At 53.7% G+C, this 16282-nt stretch overlaps 1 protein-coding gene across 6 annotated transcripts; it reads right to left on the bottom strand.

The window, feature by feature from the left end:
• Positions 1–19: 19 nt before the first annotated feature.
• Positions 20–15389, bottom strand: MAP4K1 (mitogen-activated protein kinase kinase kinase kinase 1). Of its 6 annotated transcripts, none has more exons than XM_064489302.1 (31): positions 15165–15389; positions 14939–14996; positions 14736–14826; positions 13938–14002; positions 12446–12501; positions 12277–12324; positions 12069–12111; positions 11903–11975; positions 11231–11362; positions 10760–10822; positions 10448–10529; positions 9838–9954; positions 9542–9620; positions 8979–9037; positions 8862–8905; positions 8740–8784; positions 7934–7976; positions 7330–7492; positions 7150–7232; positions 6685–6769; positions 5723–5799; positions 5565–5625; positions 4649–4757; positions 4504–4562; positions 4213–4316; positions 3498–3672; positions 3138–3200; positions 2847–2936; positions 2692–2762; positions 1977–2032; positions 20–210 (listed from the first exon to the last, which is right to left on the bottom strand). In XM_064489302.1, exons 1-31 carry the CDS (start codon positions 15261–15263, stop codon positions 141–143), a joined length of 2463 nt encoding a protein of 820 aa, XP_064345372.1. In that variant the 5' UTR covers positions 15264–15389; the 3' UTR covers positions 20–140. The 6 variants fall into 6 exon arrangements, 3 of the variants coding, with proteins under 3 accessions (XP_064345372.1, XP_064345371.1, XP_064345373.1); XM_064489301.1 differs by having other exon boundaries at positions 3138–3203; XM_064489303.1 differs by lacking the exon at positions 2692–2762 and having other exon boundaries at positions 3138–3203.
• Positions 15390–16282: the final 893 nt, after the last annotated feature.

A 16282-nucleotide genomic window follows, 5' to 3' on the forward strand; every position in this document is an offset into this window, starting at 1 on the left:
CAGAAAACCAAGATGACAGCAGAGGCTAAAATCACGTTTATTGGGAGACACAGGCATGTCATGACCACTATATTGTGTCCACTGGGGAGGGGAGGGGGTGCAGAGACTGATTCCTAACACCCACCCCCAACCCCAGGGACTCATTCCTGGATATAGAGGTTGCTGGGGGCAGTAGGATCATCTGCTGGGCGTGTCTCCACTACCACAGGCCTGGGGAAGGAAGAGAAAAATCAGTTTACTCATTCATTTGTTCATTCATTCATTCATTCACAAAGGAGTCTACAGAGTGTGTGCCAGCACAATGCTGGGCTTCAGCAGTGCGTGAGCAGGCACGGCTCCTGCTCTCGGGGAGCTCAGTCTGGAGCAGCAGCCCACCATGAATCAGTGAGTGACGTGAGTGCAAAGCAGCGTGAGGCACACAGCCAGGAAACCTAGCCCAACGGGTCGGCCAAGGTGCCCCCCAAAGAATGGATGGTGGAGCCTGAAAGAGGTTCAGGAGGGAACTTGGTGAAAGGGCAGGGAAGAGTGTTCTGAGCAGAGAGAACAGCCTGTGCAAAGGCCTTGAGGTGGGAGGGGGCTTGACAGCAGAAGTCATGGTTGTGTGGGCTGTGGCCAGGATTGGGTTTTGAACAGGTGGAGGGTGACACAGTCAGATCTGGATTTTAAAAGACCCCCTGTGGCATGTCAAAAGATCAAAGAGGTCCTTGAAGGGGCTCTCGATGGCTAAATCTGGGAGTATTTGTGCCTCTAAATAATGATACTAATAGATTATAACCCATAGAATAAAATGGAAACTATTGAGACTATGCTGAAATAACACACCAGCACATGTATGCAAACATACATGGTGGAGAAGGGACAGCTCTTCCTTGCAGTAGAATGCTAACTAATACATGTAGAAGGAGTGATAAAAGTAGAAAATCACCATTTAGTAACCATCCTAATAGTAGACTCAGGCAAAAATCATCAATGGTAAAACTAGTGGGTGGAAGTCTGATGAGGAATAGCAAATTTACAAAGATCTCAACAAATCATCAGAAAAGATACTTATTAATACAAAGGAAAAAAGAGTAAATTTATAATGGGGAACTTGGCTGACTCCACCTTGTCCAAATAACCAAGGTAATGTTGCCTTGGGACAAACTGACATCTGCTTCCTGATCTGATGGACTGAGGAGGACACACCATCATTTTTGTGGTGTTCTTGCCCAAAACGCCTAACCTGGAAACCTCAAACAAAATTGAGGGACATTTGGTAAAACAAATTTCCTGTATGCTTCAAAAGTATCAAGGTCATGAAATGCAAAGAAAAGTCTGAAGAATTGTTTCAGGTTCAAGAATAAATAAACATGACTCCCAAATGCAACCCATTGTCCTAGGTCATGTCCTGGACCAGAAAAAAAAAAGTATGATTTTTGGTTATAAAGAGCATCACTGGGACAACTGGTGGGACTTGAATGGGTGTGTGAATTAGAAGGCAGTGAGAGCTCAGTGTTAGTTTCTTGATTTTGACAGCTGTATTGTGGTTTGTAAGAGTATGTCCTTGCGTTGGTATAGGTAACATATATTGAAGTATTTAGGGATAAATGGGCATCATGTCATCATGTCTACAATTCACATGCAAATAGAAAAAAAACTAAACATATATGAAAGAGAAGAAAAAAGCAAATGTGGTTAAAAAATAAAATATGAGGAATCTGAAGGGGATACAGAATTTTTAGTTTTATTTTTTTAACTTCTCTGAGAGTCTAAAAGTCATGTCAAAATAAAAAGCTAAAATAAAAATACAAAATGAAAATTCCCCCTCAGCTGCTGTGTTGGGGAATGGACTATAGGGGGCAGAGATGTTAGCAGGGAGACCAAGTGAGAGAACGTTCAGGCCAAAGATACAGGTGGCTGGGGACATGTCAGGATGCCCTCTCTACATCAGAAGCCTCCCCCTTCCCAGTCCTCTGTCCCCTACCCCAAGCTCATACCTGGGGGAGCCAAGCAGACGGAAGGTGAGGGTGGGGTCTCTCAGCTCCTGCAGCAGCTGGAGGAAAACGTGCATGTGTCAGTGTCTAGAAGACTCCTCCCCTCTCCCTCAAAGAGAGCAGGGAGGTAGTCTCTGAAATCCTCAGGTCCAGAAATAATCAGTCTTGCTAACACCACTCATCCGCTGTGTGACCTCAAGCAAGTGACTTAATCTCTCTGCACCTCAGATTACCAACCTTTGACATCATAATACTTACCTGATAGGCGACCAAAAGGATTAAGTAAAATACAAAAGCGTAAGGGCAAAGTCTGACACATAGTGTTCTGTGAGCCAAGAACCATTTTTCATTCCATTTTCCAGAGGAGGAAAGTAGGCACAGGAAGATTAGGTCATATGCCTAAGGTCATTGAGCTGGATTCCAACCCAGGCAGTCTGGTCCATTCTCTTAACCCACATATCTCTATAGTGATCCCATTTTATAGTTGGGAGACTGAGGCTCAGAGAGAAGCAAAGTCCCTTACCCAAGGTCACACAGTGGCCCTGGATGAGCTCTGGACCTAAGAGACACTAGGGTAGAGAAGGGAGACCTGTCTGAACTGAGACTGGAGGAAGCTTCTCCAGGACTTCACACCCTGACTCAGTTCTCCCCATCCGTCTGATGAATGAGATGTTTGAAGGAGGGACTGGGTTGTGGGTGCTGGGATGCAGGAGCTTACCTTGTCTGAGCCGAGAGCCCACACCTGCACTCCATGCTTCCAGAAGGCTTGGAGCCGACCCCCAACCATAGCTGGGAGGAAATCAGTGCCTGTTACCCTTGGATTTCACTTAACCCTCCAACAAGGACCCCGGGCCCTACCATCCTTGCACATACCTACGGCCTCCACTGCTTCAGTCATGGGGATCTCTGGAGTTCGAAGCCCCCGGACTGGGTCCCCCTCTGGGGTCACCAGCTTCAGAGACCCTAGAAGGAGATAGAGAGGGAGCTTTAAGAGCAGTAAGTGAGGCTTAGAAGGTTACTGAGGGACCAGGCAATAAGTTCAGTGTGAAAAGCAAAGCGTGACGGGCAAGGACTGGAGGAGTTAGCGTTTCTGAGAGTTACATGGTGTGGGGGTCGGAAATCCGAGATCTAGGAATAGTGAGAGAGAGCCAGAAGGGTCCTTACCGTCCATCAACACCATCACCTTGTCTTCCTCGACCTGAGTCACTTGTACTGGTCCCTTGTGCTCTGCTTGAGAGGCGGAAGTTCAAGGACCAATTCCACCTCATTCCCCTATCCTCTGCTAGGCATCCTCTATATCCCCAAGCAAGCAGGCTAAACCCCACCCATCATAGAGTTCCTCACACCCTCCTTCTCCCCCTCCCCGTCATCAATCTCACCAATTATATATACCCAACGTTCTCCAGTCCCCTCTTAGTTCAGCCCGCTTCCCAGTTACGCTTCAGGCTAAGCACCGCCCAGCTACCCAGATCCAACGCCGCTAACCTGATAAGCCGCACCCCTCCCAGGACCTGTCCCACTCACCTGTGCTCATCTCGCCCAGCCAGCAGGAGAGCGCGCCGAAGCGCACAGTGTGGAAGAACACCGACTTCGCCGGCTGCCCGGGGCTCACGCCGATGCACACGGCGGGCAGCTCGGAGCCTGGCCCGGTCAGCAGTGAGAACACCGGCAGAGGCGTGGGTAGCGGGAAGAGCACCTGCTGCGGGCCGCACGGGGAGGGGCGGACTCAGAGGAGGTTTGGGGCGGGGCCTGGGAGGGGCGGGGTCTTGGAAGACAGTCGGCCTGGGGCTTCCGAAGTATTTCCTGAGCCCTCAGTCTTGGGAGGTGCCATCTAGAAACTTCAGGGGGTGAGGCCTCAGAGGGCTTAGAAGTTGACGGGTGTGGTCTGAGTGGGCGTGGCTTCCACTAGGGGGCGTGCCGCCTTGGTGACAGAAAGGCCGGGCCCCCAGGGGGCGTGGCCTCCAAGGCACCAAAGTCTTAGAGGCTCAAAGAACCTGAATAGGGTCTCCTAAGAGACCTGGCGGGGCACAGGGCCTGAAGAATAATTAGGCCCGGGGCGAAGGGTGGGGCTTAAAGAACCGGATGGCCTCAGAAGGAGGAGCCTCCAGGTGAGCGGGCTCTTGGGGAGATTGGGAAGAGACCTCGGGTGGAAGCCCGACTTCAAAGAGCTCTCAACAGAAGAGTGGAAGGCCCCCGCCACAGAACCTGACAAAGTCCCCAGTGTTTACAGGCCCCCTACCCGGACCAGCAGGAACTTGTTCATGGGCTGGTACCACTGAAGAAGGACCACGGATGTCTCCAATGCCCCACACAGGAACGGGCCCCCGGAGCTAGCGCCCTCCGCTGTGGAGGTGGGTAAGGATGGGTTAGGGTCAATCCTCTCTCCCCTGCCCCGCGCCCCCAAAGGCCACACATCTTTCCCCGGGCTCTGGACACCCTGCCTTAATTCTGCAACCCTTTTCAGTGGCTAGAGTCCAAGTCATGCCCCTGGCGCCGCTCCCCTCTGCATATCCACGAGATTCTCTCTCACCCACACAGCACGCCCGGCAGCCTTTGGTGTCCTGGATCTTAGTGGAGACCATGTTCTTCCTGCAGAAGAAGGTAGGCGTGAGTGGGGCGAGTGGGGGCAGGAATCAGATATTAGAGGGGTCCGTGGTTCCACTGGGGTCTCGTACCTTGCTAGTAGCCGGTGGGGACTGATGTGAGCAATGGGGCTTCCTGCTCTGGCCTCTTTCCGTTCTAGCAGGCCCAGGATGCTATGAGAATACAGGTGGGGGGTCTTTCCTGCAGGGTGTGTGTAGGTAGGGGAAGCAGGAAGTTATAGGGCACTGCACACTCCCAGCTTTCCCCATCCCTTCCCTGGGCCCCATCCCTTTGAAATGCCCAAGCCTTTAAATCTTAAGCACCTGTATTTACTCGCTTCTCACGTAACATATTTTAAATGCCCACTGGAGGCCAGGCAGTGTGCTTGGCTCTGGTGAACAATGGTGAGTAAAATAAGTACGTTCCTAACCCTAGTGGTGCCTGTAGTCACATGAGAAATTATGGACACTTAACCAGTCAGGTGAAGTTACACATATTACAAAAGTTTAAGAAGAAACATATCTAGAGATTCTGTAAAAGTTTCTCATCCCAGATGTGATATTAATGAGCTCACAAATCCTATCTGGCTTGGTGTTTCCTCATAAATGAGAAATTCTTTTACACAAAGTGTTTGTAAAACAATGACACAAAATTTTAACCTACAGCTCACTCACTCTATTTTAGTAAAGTGTGGGATAAGGACTGTCATATGACCATCAAAGAAATGTAAAGACTAACTCATTGTAGGAATGACCTCAAAACTGACTTGAGAGGTGGCAGTATTGTGAGCCCCATTTTACAGATGGGGAAACAGAGGCTTGGGAAGCCAAAGTCTCTTGCCCCAAGTCCTACATTGAAAACGTGGCTGGGATTTGAATTGTGGGCTCTGTGGAGGGGGACCCTCAGTGTTTTTTTCAGCTGTGCCCAGCTAGCTCCCACCCCCTGACCCTTGACTCCTTAAGTTCTGACCCCCCACCCCAACCCATCCCAACCAACCCACAGCCAGACCTGAGAGAGACATGAGGACATTGTTGATGGAGTACACCCAGGTAGTCCGGCTAGAAGAGAGCTGCAGAGGATGGAGGAGACAGCTCCTGTAAGACCCCAGCACCTCCCAATTCCAGCCTCCCACCCTTGGCTCACCCACGGTGCTGCCTGGCCCTCACCATCTCCAGCGTGGCCTCCTGATCATTTCGGTTCAGAATGAAAATGCCTTCCTCGGCTCCCAGGAGTAAGTGCTGGTCTTGGGGAACAGATATGAAGATGCTGGGACCTGCCTCATCATCGAGGACCTCCCAGACCCCCTTATCTGACCCCAAACATGGGTACTCTGTTCCCAGCCCTGACCCTCAATTCTCTACTTTCCTCCAACACTGACATTTCCAGTCCCTGTTTTCCCAAATCTGAACTCAAACCCTGACCTGTTCCCTGGAGCCGGTCTCATTCTCCCCAGCCTCTGACCTCCCCCGTTCTGGTGGTTCTTCCATCTCTGACCCACAAATCCTGACCATCTGTCCCCTCAATTCTGACCCCAACACTAAACATGCCTCCTCTAATAGCCCTCTAAATTCTATCCCTCCTTCTCACCAGTCTGGTCCCTAAATGCTACTCCTATCTCAACACTGATCCTCAAATTCAGATGCCCCAACGTATAGCTTTTTCTGCCCAGTGTGAAAGAAAATAAATTCTAATACTGTTTCCTTAACATTTACCCTTCACTGACCTTGTCTCCACATCTTTGATCCCCAAATTCTTTCACTTTCGGCTACATTCTAATCCCTAAAACTCCTGACCCCAAAATGCTGATCTTAGCCTCTCTACCACTAACCTCCAACTGAGGTAAATGGGGTCCATCTGTCCCTAGGCTTGTACCCCAAACTCTGGCCTTTGTGCCTTATCTGACACTCCTGGCCTCCAAACTCTAATTTTTCTGGTTTTCACTCTCAAACTCATCTTCACTCTACCCATCTTTGATCCTTAAACCCCAACTGTCACCCCTGGCTCTGCCCCCACCACGGGTCCGCCACTCCTCCCCCATTAAGACCCTCCCCTTGTCCCTGCATCTGCACCTCCATTAAGGACCCTCCCCATCCCCACCACATTCTCTGAGACTCTCCTGAATGCTCACCTTTGGTGGAGGGGTGTGTCCAGGCCGCCGTGCTGTGGATCCGGAGAGGGCAGCCATTGAACAACTTTACGAGAAGGGCACATCCCTGGGTGGGCCATAGGGGCAGGGCAGCAGCCCATCCAGCAGAAGAGAGGAGGGGACAGGAAGGTGCCGTGGTTAAGACTCTGGAGTGCCAAGGTTCAAATCCTGCCTCTGCCTCCTCAAAGGTTTATGACCTTCGAAAGCTACTTACCCCGCTGTGCCTCAGTTTCCCCATTTTGAAATGGGGGACAATATCTATCTCTGTGCTATCTATCTCCATCTGTGAAGGTATACGCCATGTAAAGACATGAGGTCAGTGTCTGGCACAGAGGAGCTGCTCAACAAATGTCACCTGTTGTCGTTATTAGTCTTCAGCCCCACAACCCCAACCAGGCATCCCCAGCCCCAATCAGAGGTGTGAGTCCTCAGCACAGCTGGCCTCACCTTTCTCTTCATCTTTTCCTTCTTGGGGGGCAACAGTGGGGGCTGGTCAGGCTCCCGGAGGGCTGGGTTCCAGAGTGAAGGTTCTGAGATGGGGTGGGGAAAATCAGCCCCCAAAGCACCCCCCCCCGCCCTGCCCAACCCCCACCTCTGCCCACCTCCTACCCCAGCCTGCCCTGTTACCTGAGTGAGCGGTTAGGTGGGGGCTTCGGGTGGCTGGGGGAGGCCCAAGTTGGGGGGTGCGGGGGGGAGGCCCACTGGCACAGCGGACCAGTACCCCTGGGCTCAGCTGCCCCTCATCCCCAGTCCCCCCAGGACCCTCGTCAGATGGAGAACGGAACTTGGGCTTTGGAAACAGAGAGGGACGGTGGGGAAATACATGAGATGATCTCAGAGAGAGGGCACCCTGCAGTCTGCCTCTGCCAGAACTGATGCTGGATTATGGGTCTGACCCTCCCCACAATATCCGACCACCACTCCAGCCTTCCCCTCTAACCGCCCCCCCAGCAACATCAACATACTCCGGCAACTAAAAGGTGAATGCTGGGTACAGCAGGAGTTTCCGAGGACCAGGTACTGATGAGTGTTCATCAGGCTAAATATTTTGAGTCCCACCCCTAGGTTCAGGGATGCCACTTCCAGATCCCAGTGTGATCATCATCCTGGTAGTCCCAGACTTCAAGAGACCTAGTGTCCTAGACTCCAGCCCTGGAGAGCTCGGTATCCCAGCATCTGTGGACCCTGGCCTCCTGGCCCCCAGCCCACCAGCTCTGGCCCAGGACCTTACCTTGGGGGGTAGAGGAGGAGGTATGTCTTCTGCGAGGGTGGGGCTGAAACACACAGATGGGTTAAGTGGGGAAGGAGGGTGTGGGGAGCAAGGACTGGGGTGGGTTAGGGCTGGAGATCTGAGCTCAGGAGGGCCAGGATGTGACTCTGTCTGGGCTGGAGCTGAAGGTGAAAGGACTAATAACCATGATGATCATAGTAACAGCAACTCTTGGATATCAGTGTTGACAGTGCATTAGGTCTCTGCATCATCACAGCCACCTAGTAACACAGGTCCTATGAGCTCCTGGGGGTCGGGTTCTCACTTGGTGCCGGGCACGCCGCATGGGAGCCTATTACAGATGAGATGTGTGGAATGGATCTCCCCCAGGCCTGGGGCTGAGGGAGATGGGGGCCTGGGTTGACTCCTGGGGTTGAGGTTGAGTTCTGGGACTTAGGGTCTGGAGGGGGCAGAATTCCCAGGGGCTGAGGTTCAGTCTGAGTTTGGGTGAGAAGATGAAGAAAGATGAGGGCCAGGGGTTGAGGGTTACGGCTGCAGTTGAGGTCTGGGGGTTGGAGCAACATCTAGGAAGAGCTGGGGACTAGGATGTGGCAGGGGGTCCAGGGTTGAGTTGGGGTGAGGTTAGGGGTCAAGGGTTGGTGGGGAGGAGAGTGGGGGCTGGTCTGGGAGGGTCAGGGTTAGGGTAAAGGAAGGTGTGGGTACTGAGGGTCCAGCCAGGGGTCAGGGCTGAGTGGTGGAAGGAAAGCAGGGGCTGAGGTTGGGGTCATGGACGGTGGGGCTGGGTGGGGTCTGAGGCGCTCTCTCACATGTCCACGTCATCGTAGTCATCATCGGACTCTGACAGGTTCCTCCTGAGGAGGGACAGGTATGAGCCTCGGGCGGTCCCTACACAGATCCCAGCCCCACTCCCACGCTGAGGGTCCCTGACCTAGGACTGCTGCTCTTGAAGTCTCCAGGGGGCTGTAAGCGAGCCTGTGGGATAGGAAAGAGTCAGCAGTGGCCCAGGGGGAGGGGAGGGCGGTGGTGCAGTGGGGAGGCATCTCACCGTTTCAGCTGTGGGTCTGGACTCCATGCCTCTGAGCTTCCTGAACTCCATGTGCCGCCCTGGGGGGTGGGGTGGGGTGGGATGCAGGTGACACACAGTGAGCTGGGGACATGCATTCGGGAATAGAAAGAATAGAACTGGGGTGGGGGAGTGGTCTGCAGCCAGGATCTTAGGACTGGAGCTGTCCCTTCAGGGGAGGGATCTTGGTTTACAGGGGTCTCATTTTGGGGTCAAGATTTGTGATCAGGGAGATGGGGGCTCAAAATGGTTATAGAGTGTTTGTTTTTAGATTCCACTTGGGTGTCTGGGATCAGACAAAGGTTTCTGAGGTCTCTGAGAGTCCTGGTGGTTATAGGAAATCTTATGGGGTCCGTGTGCAGAGCAGAGAGGTAGGGGTCTCTAGAATCATTTTGTAGATGAGGTTCTCTGGGGCCTCTTGTGGGATCAGATGGTAACGGGGGGCCTCTGAGGGTCTGTTTAGAAGCGAGGAGGGTCTCTGGGGTCTCTGGCAATCTGATGAGGGGGTGACAGGGGTCTCCCAAGCTTAAGGATTCTCTACTCACGACAGCAGTCCGCATCTGGGATCCCCAGAGAGCTGGATCGATGGGTGGATCGGATCCGCCGAGGGATGGCGGGGGGTAGCTGGGCAGAGCAGCAGCCGCATCAGGCCCACCGGCCTCCAGCAGCCCAGTCTGGAGCCCTCGGCTCTCCCGTAACCTCTGTGCCCCCATCTCTGTGCCAAGCCCCCCATGCTCCCTGGCTTTTCTAAGAGAGGCAGCAAGGGGACACCCCAGGCAGGGGAGCAGCCTGAGCAAAGGTGGGGACAGTCCAGTGCTTTTGTCATCCAAGGCCCACTCACCTCAGGCTCCTCATCTTCAATCTCGCCAACAGGGGCCCCCTTCCCTGGGTTCCTCAGTTTGTCAAGAAGATCTAGGATCAGGCCTCTGTTTAGCCCAGGCTGGGACACCAGTTGATGCTGGGGGTGGGAGGAGGAGGCGGTCAGCAGAGAGAGGGCTGGGCTGCAGGGAGAGGGCTGGCACAGGGGTTTGAGAACCCATCTAAGGGAATCAGGTGGTGAAGGTGCCAATAGAGGAAGAAGGCGGGGAAATCTGAGCAGCTGCCACCTGGGGGATTCTGAGGTGTCTGAAGGGATCAGACAAATTTAGAGAAGTTGGAGAATTCCAGAGGTGTCTCGGGTGTCCCCTGGAATTCCAGAAAACCCCCAGGAATGGCTCCTGAAGCCGTTGGGAATTTGTGAGGTTTAAGAACTCAGCATATCTTGGGGGAAAGGTCTGGGGTACAATTTGGAGGGTCTTGGAAGGGGGAGCCCTGGGGATTTCAGAGGGAGTAGGGACTTTGAAAAGGCCATAGGCATTCTGTGGAATAAAATTATCAATGTTCGAGGGAGGCCCTGGGGGGTTCTCACAGGGGGTGAATTTGGGAAGGCTTCTCAGGGAGGGGAGGTTTACACTGAGCATCTTGGTGGCGCCAGGTCGTTTCTTGGCGCTCTTGGTGAGGGTGACTTTGACGAAGTTGTGGAAGGCAGCCGACCTTGGGAAGAAAAAGGCAAGTACTGGGGGAGGGTACAGTTCAAGTGGTAGAGCGCATGCTTAGCATGTAGGAGGCCCTAGGTTCAACCCCCTCCTCTAAAAGTAAATAAATAAATAAATAACCCCCCCCCAAAAGGCAAGTTCTGGGATGAGGGGACCAGAGACCCTCCCATCAGACCATCACCCCTGACTCTGCCCTCTCTCCCCCGCCTTCCCATGACTCTCTCCTACCATTTGCCTTTTTCCTTTAGCCGAGGAGGCTGATAGCCACTCTTGGTCATGAGGAAGAGAACTCTAGAAAGTAAGGACAGAACATGGGATTCAGACTTCTCAGTGGAGGTCAGATCTCACGATGTGAGGGACCCCCGATGGCACTGAGGTCAGCAGAGAGCAGTGAGGGACAGGAGGAGAATGACGGGTAGGTTTTACGATGCACAGGGCGCCACTTCCAGGGGATGCTGCTCATCATGTTACAGAGTTCCGGAGGTCTCGGGGGAGCCTCAAGACAGGACTCCCTGCATTGGGGGCTCCTGGTGTGGACTGGAGAAAATGCTTTCTGGGTTGAGGGTCTCAGGTTGGGCTCGAAGGGAGAGGGATCCCCTGTAGGGGGGTCTTGATGTGGGGAAGCAGGCGGGGGGTGGTGTTTAGGGTCAGAGTCGAGTGGGATCTCTGGGACCAGGGGGACCTGCCACATCTGCCTACCTGAGAGGGTGCACATCAAAGAGTGGTGGCTGTAGCTCGGCTAATTCAATGGCTGTGATGCCCAGGGACCAGATGTCACACAGCTCGTTGTATCCCCCCTTCAGGGCCACGGCCGCCACTTCCGGAGCCATCCTAGGGACAGAGACCCTCAGAGAGCCAGGGGTGACACGAGGAAGGGGAGGGGAGACTCCTTGGTAGGGGGTGGGGGGACAGGAGAGAGACAGAGAGCGAGCCAGAGAATGGGACACAGAGAGAGTTGGATGCAGAAACATAAAGAGGCAGAGAGACAGAAATAAAGACGGAGAGAGGTAAAGACAGAGAGACAGAGATAGACTAGAAAACATAAGACAGAGAGAGGCAAAGAGACAGGGAGAGCCACAGACTGAAACAGACAGAAAAGACAGCCATGGACAGATATGGAGAGACAGAGATCAGGATCAAAATCAACACAAACACTGAGAAAAACATGTGGAGGGGAGACATGCACAGAAAGACCTAGGGAAATGGAAAACTCAAGGGAGAGCCACAGAGTACACAGAACGCTCAACAGAGAAAGGCAGAGGCAGGGCAAAAAGCCAGGATGGAGATTCCCAGAGATCCATGGTGGGGAAAGCCGCTGCCCACCACCACCAACCCCGCATCACCCCTGGCTGCCAGCCAGGCACCCCTCACCAGTAGGGTGTCCCAATGAAAGAGAGGCGTCGAGCCAGTGTGGCCCCGATCTGGGCCGATATACCAAAGTCAGCTGGAGGCAGAGGGAGAGACATAGTGACCTAGGGTCCCTGTCCCCTCTGGCTCCCAGCCAGTCCCCCTCCCCACCCCCACCAGCCACACTCACCCAGTCTGACCTCCCCAGCGTCGTTGATGAGGATGTTGGCTCCCTGGGGAAGAGAGGGGGGATCAGAGGATGTCAGAGACACCCCTCCCTACTGCCAGCCCAACTCTGCCTCTGCTCCCTGGTCACACACCTCCTGAGCCCTCCAAATACCACTACCATCTCCCAGAGGCCCCCACCCACCAAGGCTACTTTTCTGCCCCTAGATCACCTTGATGTCCCGGTGTATCTTCTTCTGTGAGTGTAGATAGGCCAGTCCCTGGGGAGAATGGTGGAGAGGGGGGCTGTGAGTGTTCTGGGGGTGTGAGCAGGGCCCTGCCCCCACCCAAACCCACCAAGCATCGCCTCCCCCCACCCAAACCCACCAAGCATCGCCTCACCTGGAGCACTTCCCGGCAGACATAGCTGATCTGGAGCTCTGACAGGGGGCCTGTGACTGCAAAGGTCACCCCGGCATGGTGTCAGATGGGGACCAGGAAACCTGGCCCCAGGAGCCCCTGGCTGCCACCCACACCAGGTACCACATGGGGAGGGGTAACAGGAGGGGACAAGGAATGGTCAGCAAAAGAGAGAGGCAGCGATGCAGGGAACCAGAGGCCAGAGGGAGATAGATTCATTCAACAGACTACACATTTACTGTGTGCCAGGCACCGTGGTAGGCAATGGGGACAGCTGTGGACATAGAGACAGAGATCCCCACCCTCATGGAGAGAATATTCCAATGGGGGAACGGACAGTAGAGAAGAGAAATAGGTGAAAGACACAGTATGTGAGATGCAAATAAATAGAAAAAAATAAAAGCAAGAAAAGACAACAGGAAATATGTGTGGGAAGGGGTATGACATTTTATACTGGGTGATCAGCGAAGGCAACTCTGAGAAGGTGACGGGGTTGAGGATGGGAGCAGTCCCACTCAACGTGAACAAGATGAGCAAGTGCAAAGGCCCAGAGGTAGGAAAGTGCCTGGTGGGCCTGGAAAGTGGCAAAGTGGGTGGAGTGGAGATAAGGTGGGTCAGCCTGGGGTGGTTGTGGGCGTCAGACTCGTGGGCTGTGATGTGAAATTTGGGCTTATTGTTGGAGGGAAATGGAAGGCTTGGGAGGGCTCTGAGCAGGAGGTGATGTGACTTTGTTAAAATGAGGAAAGGCCGAGAGAGACAGAGACAGGGACAGAAAATCAGAAACAGATCCAAATTGAGGCAGAGAAAGAAAGAGATGGGCAGAGACTAAGAAGTGGGAAAACAGACACATTGAGAAAGAGAGATACAGAGGGGACAATATAGACACAGACAGAGAGGGCATGGAGCAGGTCTGACAGCTGGTGGTGTGAGTCACTTCCTCTCTGTGGGCCTCAGTTTCCCCGCCTAGGACTTCCTAATGAAGTCCTTCCTTTCCTGACCTTTGTGGAGACAGGTAGATGGTCAGAGACAGAGGTGCACATCAGAAATCCAGAAGTGATCAGAGACCCACCCCGCCCCCACCCTCAAATGCTCCAAGAGAGCGAAAAGCAGGCTGAGAGAATCAGAAATGCATTCACTCCTTAAATGAACATGTGGGCATTAAATGACAATGAGCCAGAAATGCAGAAATACTCAAATTTGTGAGTAGACCTTGGCGAGAAAAAGCAGACACAGAGGAAGATGGGGTGGGGGAAGGAGGAGGGGTCACTGCCTGCAGAAAGACTAGGGCTGGACTCTCAGGTCCTGGAGGACAGGGCTCAGGGCCTGCTCTGTCACATCCCCAGCATCATCCAGGCCAGGTCAGGCCCAGAGGAGGGGGCTCATTGAGTGAAATATGGACCAGAAAGACAGTCCCAGGAGACACAAAGGCAGAGGGACAGAAGAGGTGGATTGGAGGAGCAGGGGCCCCTCTCACCTTGGTAGATATCCTGGAGAGAACCAGCCCCACAGAATTCCATGCAGATCCAGAGCTTCTGCAGCCTACAACAGTTCAAGAGCAATCACAATAGCAGTAATAAATTATTTCTAGGACAGCTGCTAGTCCACTGCCTTGTTCTAGTTCAACAAGAACTTCAGTGTAAGAGCTGCCATCTCTCTCTCGCCCACCAGAGTGAGACAGTCCCATTTCCATTTTACAGATGGGGAAGTTGAGGCTCAGAGAGGAAATAATATGTTCAAGGTCAACTGGAATCAAACCCAGGTCTTTGGGCTCCTAACCCAGAGCATCTCTGCTGTTCCACACTAATCTAGAAGACAGGGCAGAGACTTCACAGGCTGTGAAAGTTCGGAGGTGACAGAGGAGGCCAGGGTGCTAGGTATGGGGAATAGAAGTCATTATTGAGGTATCTGGGATATTAGTTTGAGGGTCAGGAAATTTAGGGGTTCATATTAAAGGAACAGAAAGTGAAACCGGGGGACCCGATGAGCAGGATTATGAAAGATTGGTTTTAGGGGACTTGGCTTCAGGTTTGGTTACTACAAAGGGATCCATTTTGGGGACCCCTTGTAAGAAATGGGAGTCCTGGATTGGAGATTAGATTTGGGGATCCTTTGGTCAGAGAAGTGGGACTTTGACTTGGAGATCAAGTTAGGGGTGCCCCAGTTAAAAATGAGGATCCATGATTGAGGTCAGGGTAGGGGGTACCCTCGTCAGGAATGGGAGTTCGGGGGTAGGGGCTGGGCTGGGTCCCAGGGCAGGTCTAAAGCTCATCACCAGAGATAACTCCCATGGTAGGCCACGATGTTGGCATGCCGACAAGTTTTCAAGATGAGGATTTCCTTCTGAAGTGTAGAAACATCATCATCTGCACGGAGGGGCAGGAGAGAAAAGGCCGCTGCAGGGAAGGGGTATGGGAGAGATCCCAGTGTCCCAGGAGGTGGGGGTGTGGGGAAGGCACTCCTGGGTTCTCTCCTCACCAGGCTCCATCTTCACCATCTTCAGTGCCACCAGGTCCCCCGTCACCTTGTCTCGAGCCTTATAAAGGGGAAGTTGGCAGTCAGGCAGGCTCCATTCGCCTGAGCTCTCCTCAGCATCCTTGAACCAAAGCCAAGGACTGGGACCCTTTTGCATCCCCTTCCCTTCTTGGGCCTCACCCCAAAGATCTCTGGTCTGAGGGTGATGGAGAAGGAGGGGATTCCTCACCTTGAAGACTTCCCCATAGGTGCCGCCGCCCAGCCGTTGCAGCAGGTCATAGTGGTCCCGGGGGTCCCTATTAAAGATGTCAGGGTCCGCAAGGTCCATTCCTGGGGGCCGGAGCTGGGCCTGTGCCCAGGGGCCAGCAGGGCCTCAGGGCTCGGAGTGCTGGCACCTCCCTCCCTCCCCACACGCCCTGCACCCGTCTTGCCTCCACCGGCTGTGGCCTTCCCCCTCCCCACTCTCGCTTCCTGCCCCAGCAGGGCTGTGCGGCCGGCTCCACCCCCTGTCCCCTGGGCCCTGAAAGCCTGTGAGAGGCAGCTTGCCTTGGGACCCAGGGGACCCCCCTCCACCTCCAGGGCCGTGGGCTGAATGTAAACCAGATGCAAACTATCTTAATTATGACCTGGGTTGGGGGGGGTGCCCTAACACTCCCTCCCTCGTTCTGGGCGGCAGCTAAAAACTGTAGCTGAACCTCTGCTGAGTGCTTGAGACTTTGGCCACAACCGGTAGATGGCAGGTCTGCACGGGGATGACCATGCACTGTACATTACTGTTCCGGGGTGGTGGGGGGTGGGGCTCATAAGGCTCTTAGTGGTAACCCCCTGTGCAGTGTGAAGACCAGTCAACGTGCACATGTCTGGATACCCGTGTGCGTACATGTGGATGTACCCAGAGCATATACCTCCACATATATGACACATGCATGTGCTTTCTTTCCTGCAGTGTGCAGAACCTGTACACACATGCGGTACTCGCTCTCACCCACAAGACAGGAGCCTATGGGGACTGGGCGTGATCTGGCGGGGTCCAGGAGCCCCTCACCCCTGTCCCTGACAGGCAGAGCACAACAGCTTTGCAGGCCCCTAACCCTGGCGTCAGGGTGCAGCGTGGGGACCGGGTTCAGGACTTGAAATTGTGGAGCTCGGATCTTGCTTTAGGGATCATGGCGTGAAGCAAAGGGGACCTCAAAAATCACCTTCCTCGGGACTTGGCCATGGCCCAAAAGGAGACTAATACGTGCGTTCCAGCACAGCTTTTGAGTTCACGGTCGCGAGCAACGCGACGTGCGTGCACGCCGTCAGGGATCCGTCTCCTTCCCTGGCAGCTCGTGAGCAAATCGCAGG

Source organism: Camelus dromedarius, chromosome 9, assembly GCF_036321535.1.
Source record: "Camelus dromedarius isolate mCamDro1 chromosome 9, mCamDro1.pat, whole genome shotgun sequence".
NCBI lineage: Eukaryota > Metazoa > Chordata > Mammalia > Artiodactyla > Camelidae > Camelus > Camelus dromedarius.

What these genes read in the sequence shown, in the direction of transcription:
- MAP4K1 (XM_064489301.1), bottom strand. Translation starts at nt 15,263, where the DNA reads ATGGACCTTGCGGACCCTGACATCTTTAATAGGGACCCCCGGGACCAC. An exon ending in CCTATGGGGAAGTCTTCAAG is followed by an intron (nt 14,997 to 15,164) that starts GTGAGGAATCCC and finishes CCCCTTTATAAG; the next exon opens with GCTCGAGACAAGGTGACGGG. An exon ending in TACCATGGGAGTTATCTCTG is followed by an intron (nt 14,003 to 14,735) that starts GTGATGAGCTTT and finishes GAACTGTTGTAG; the next exon opens with GCTGCAGAAGCTCTGGATCT.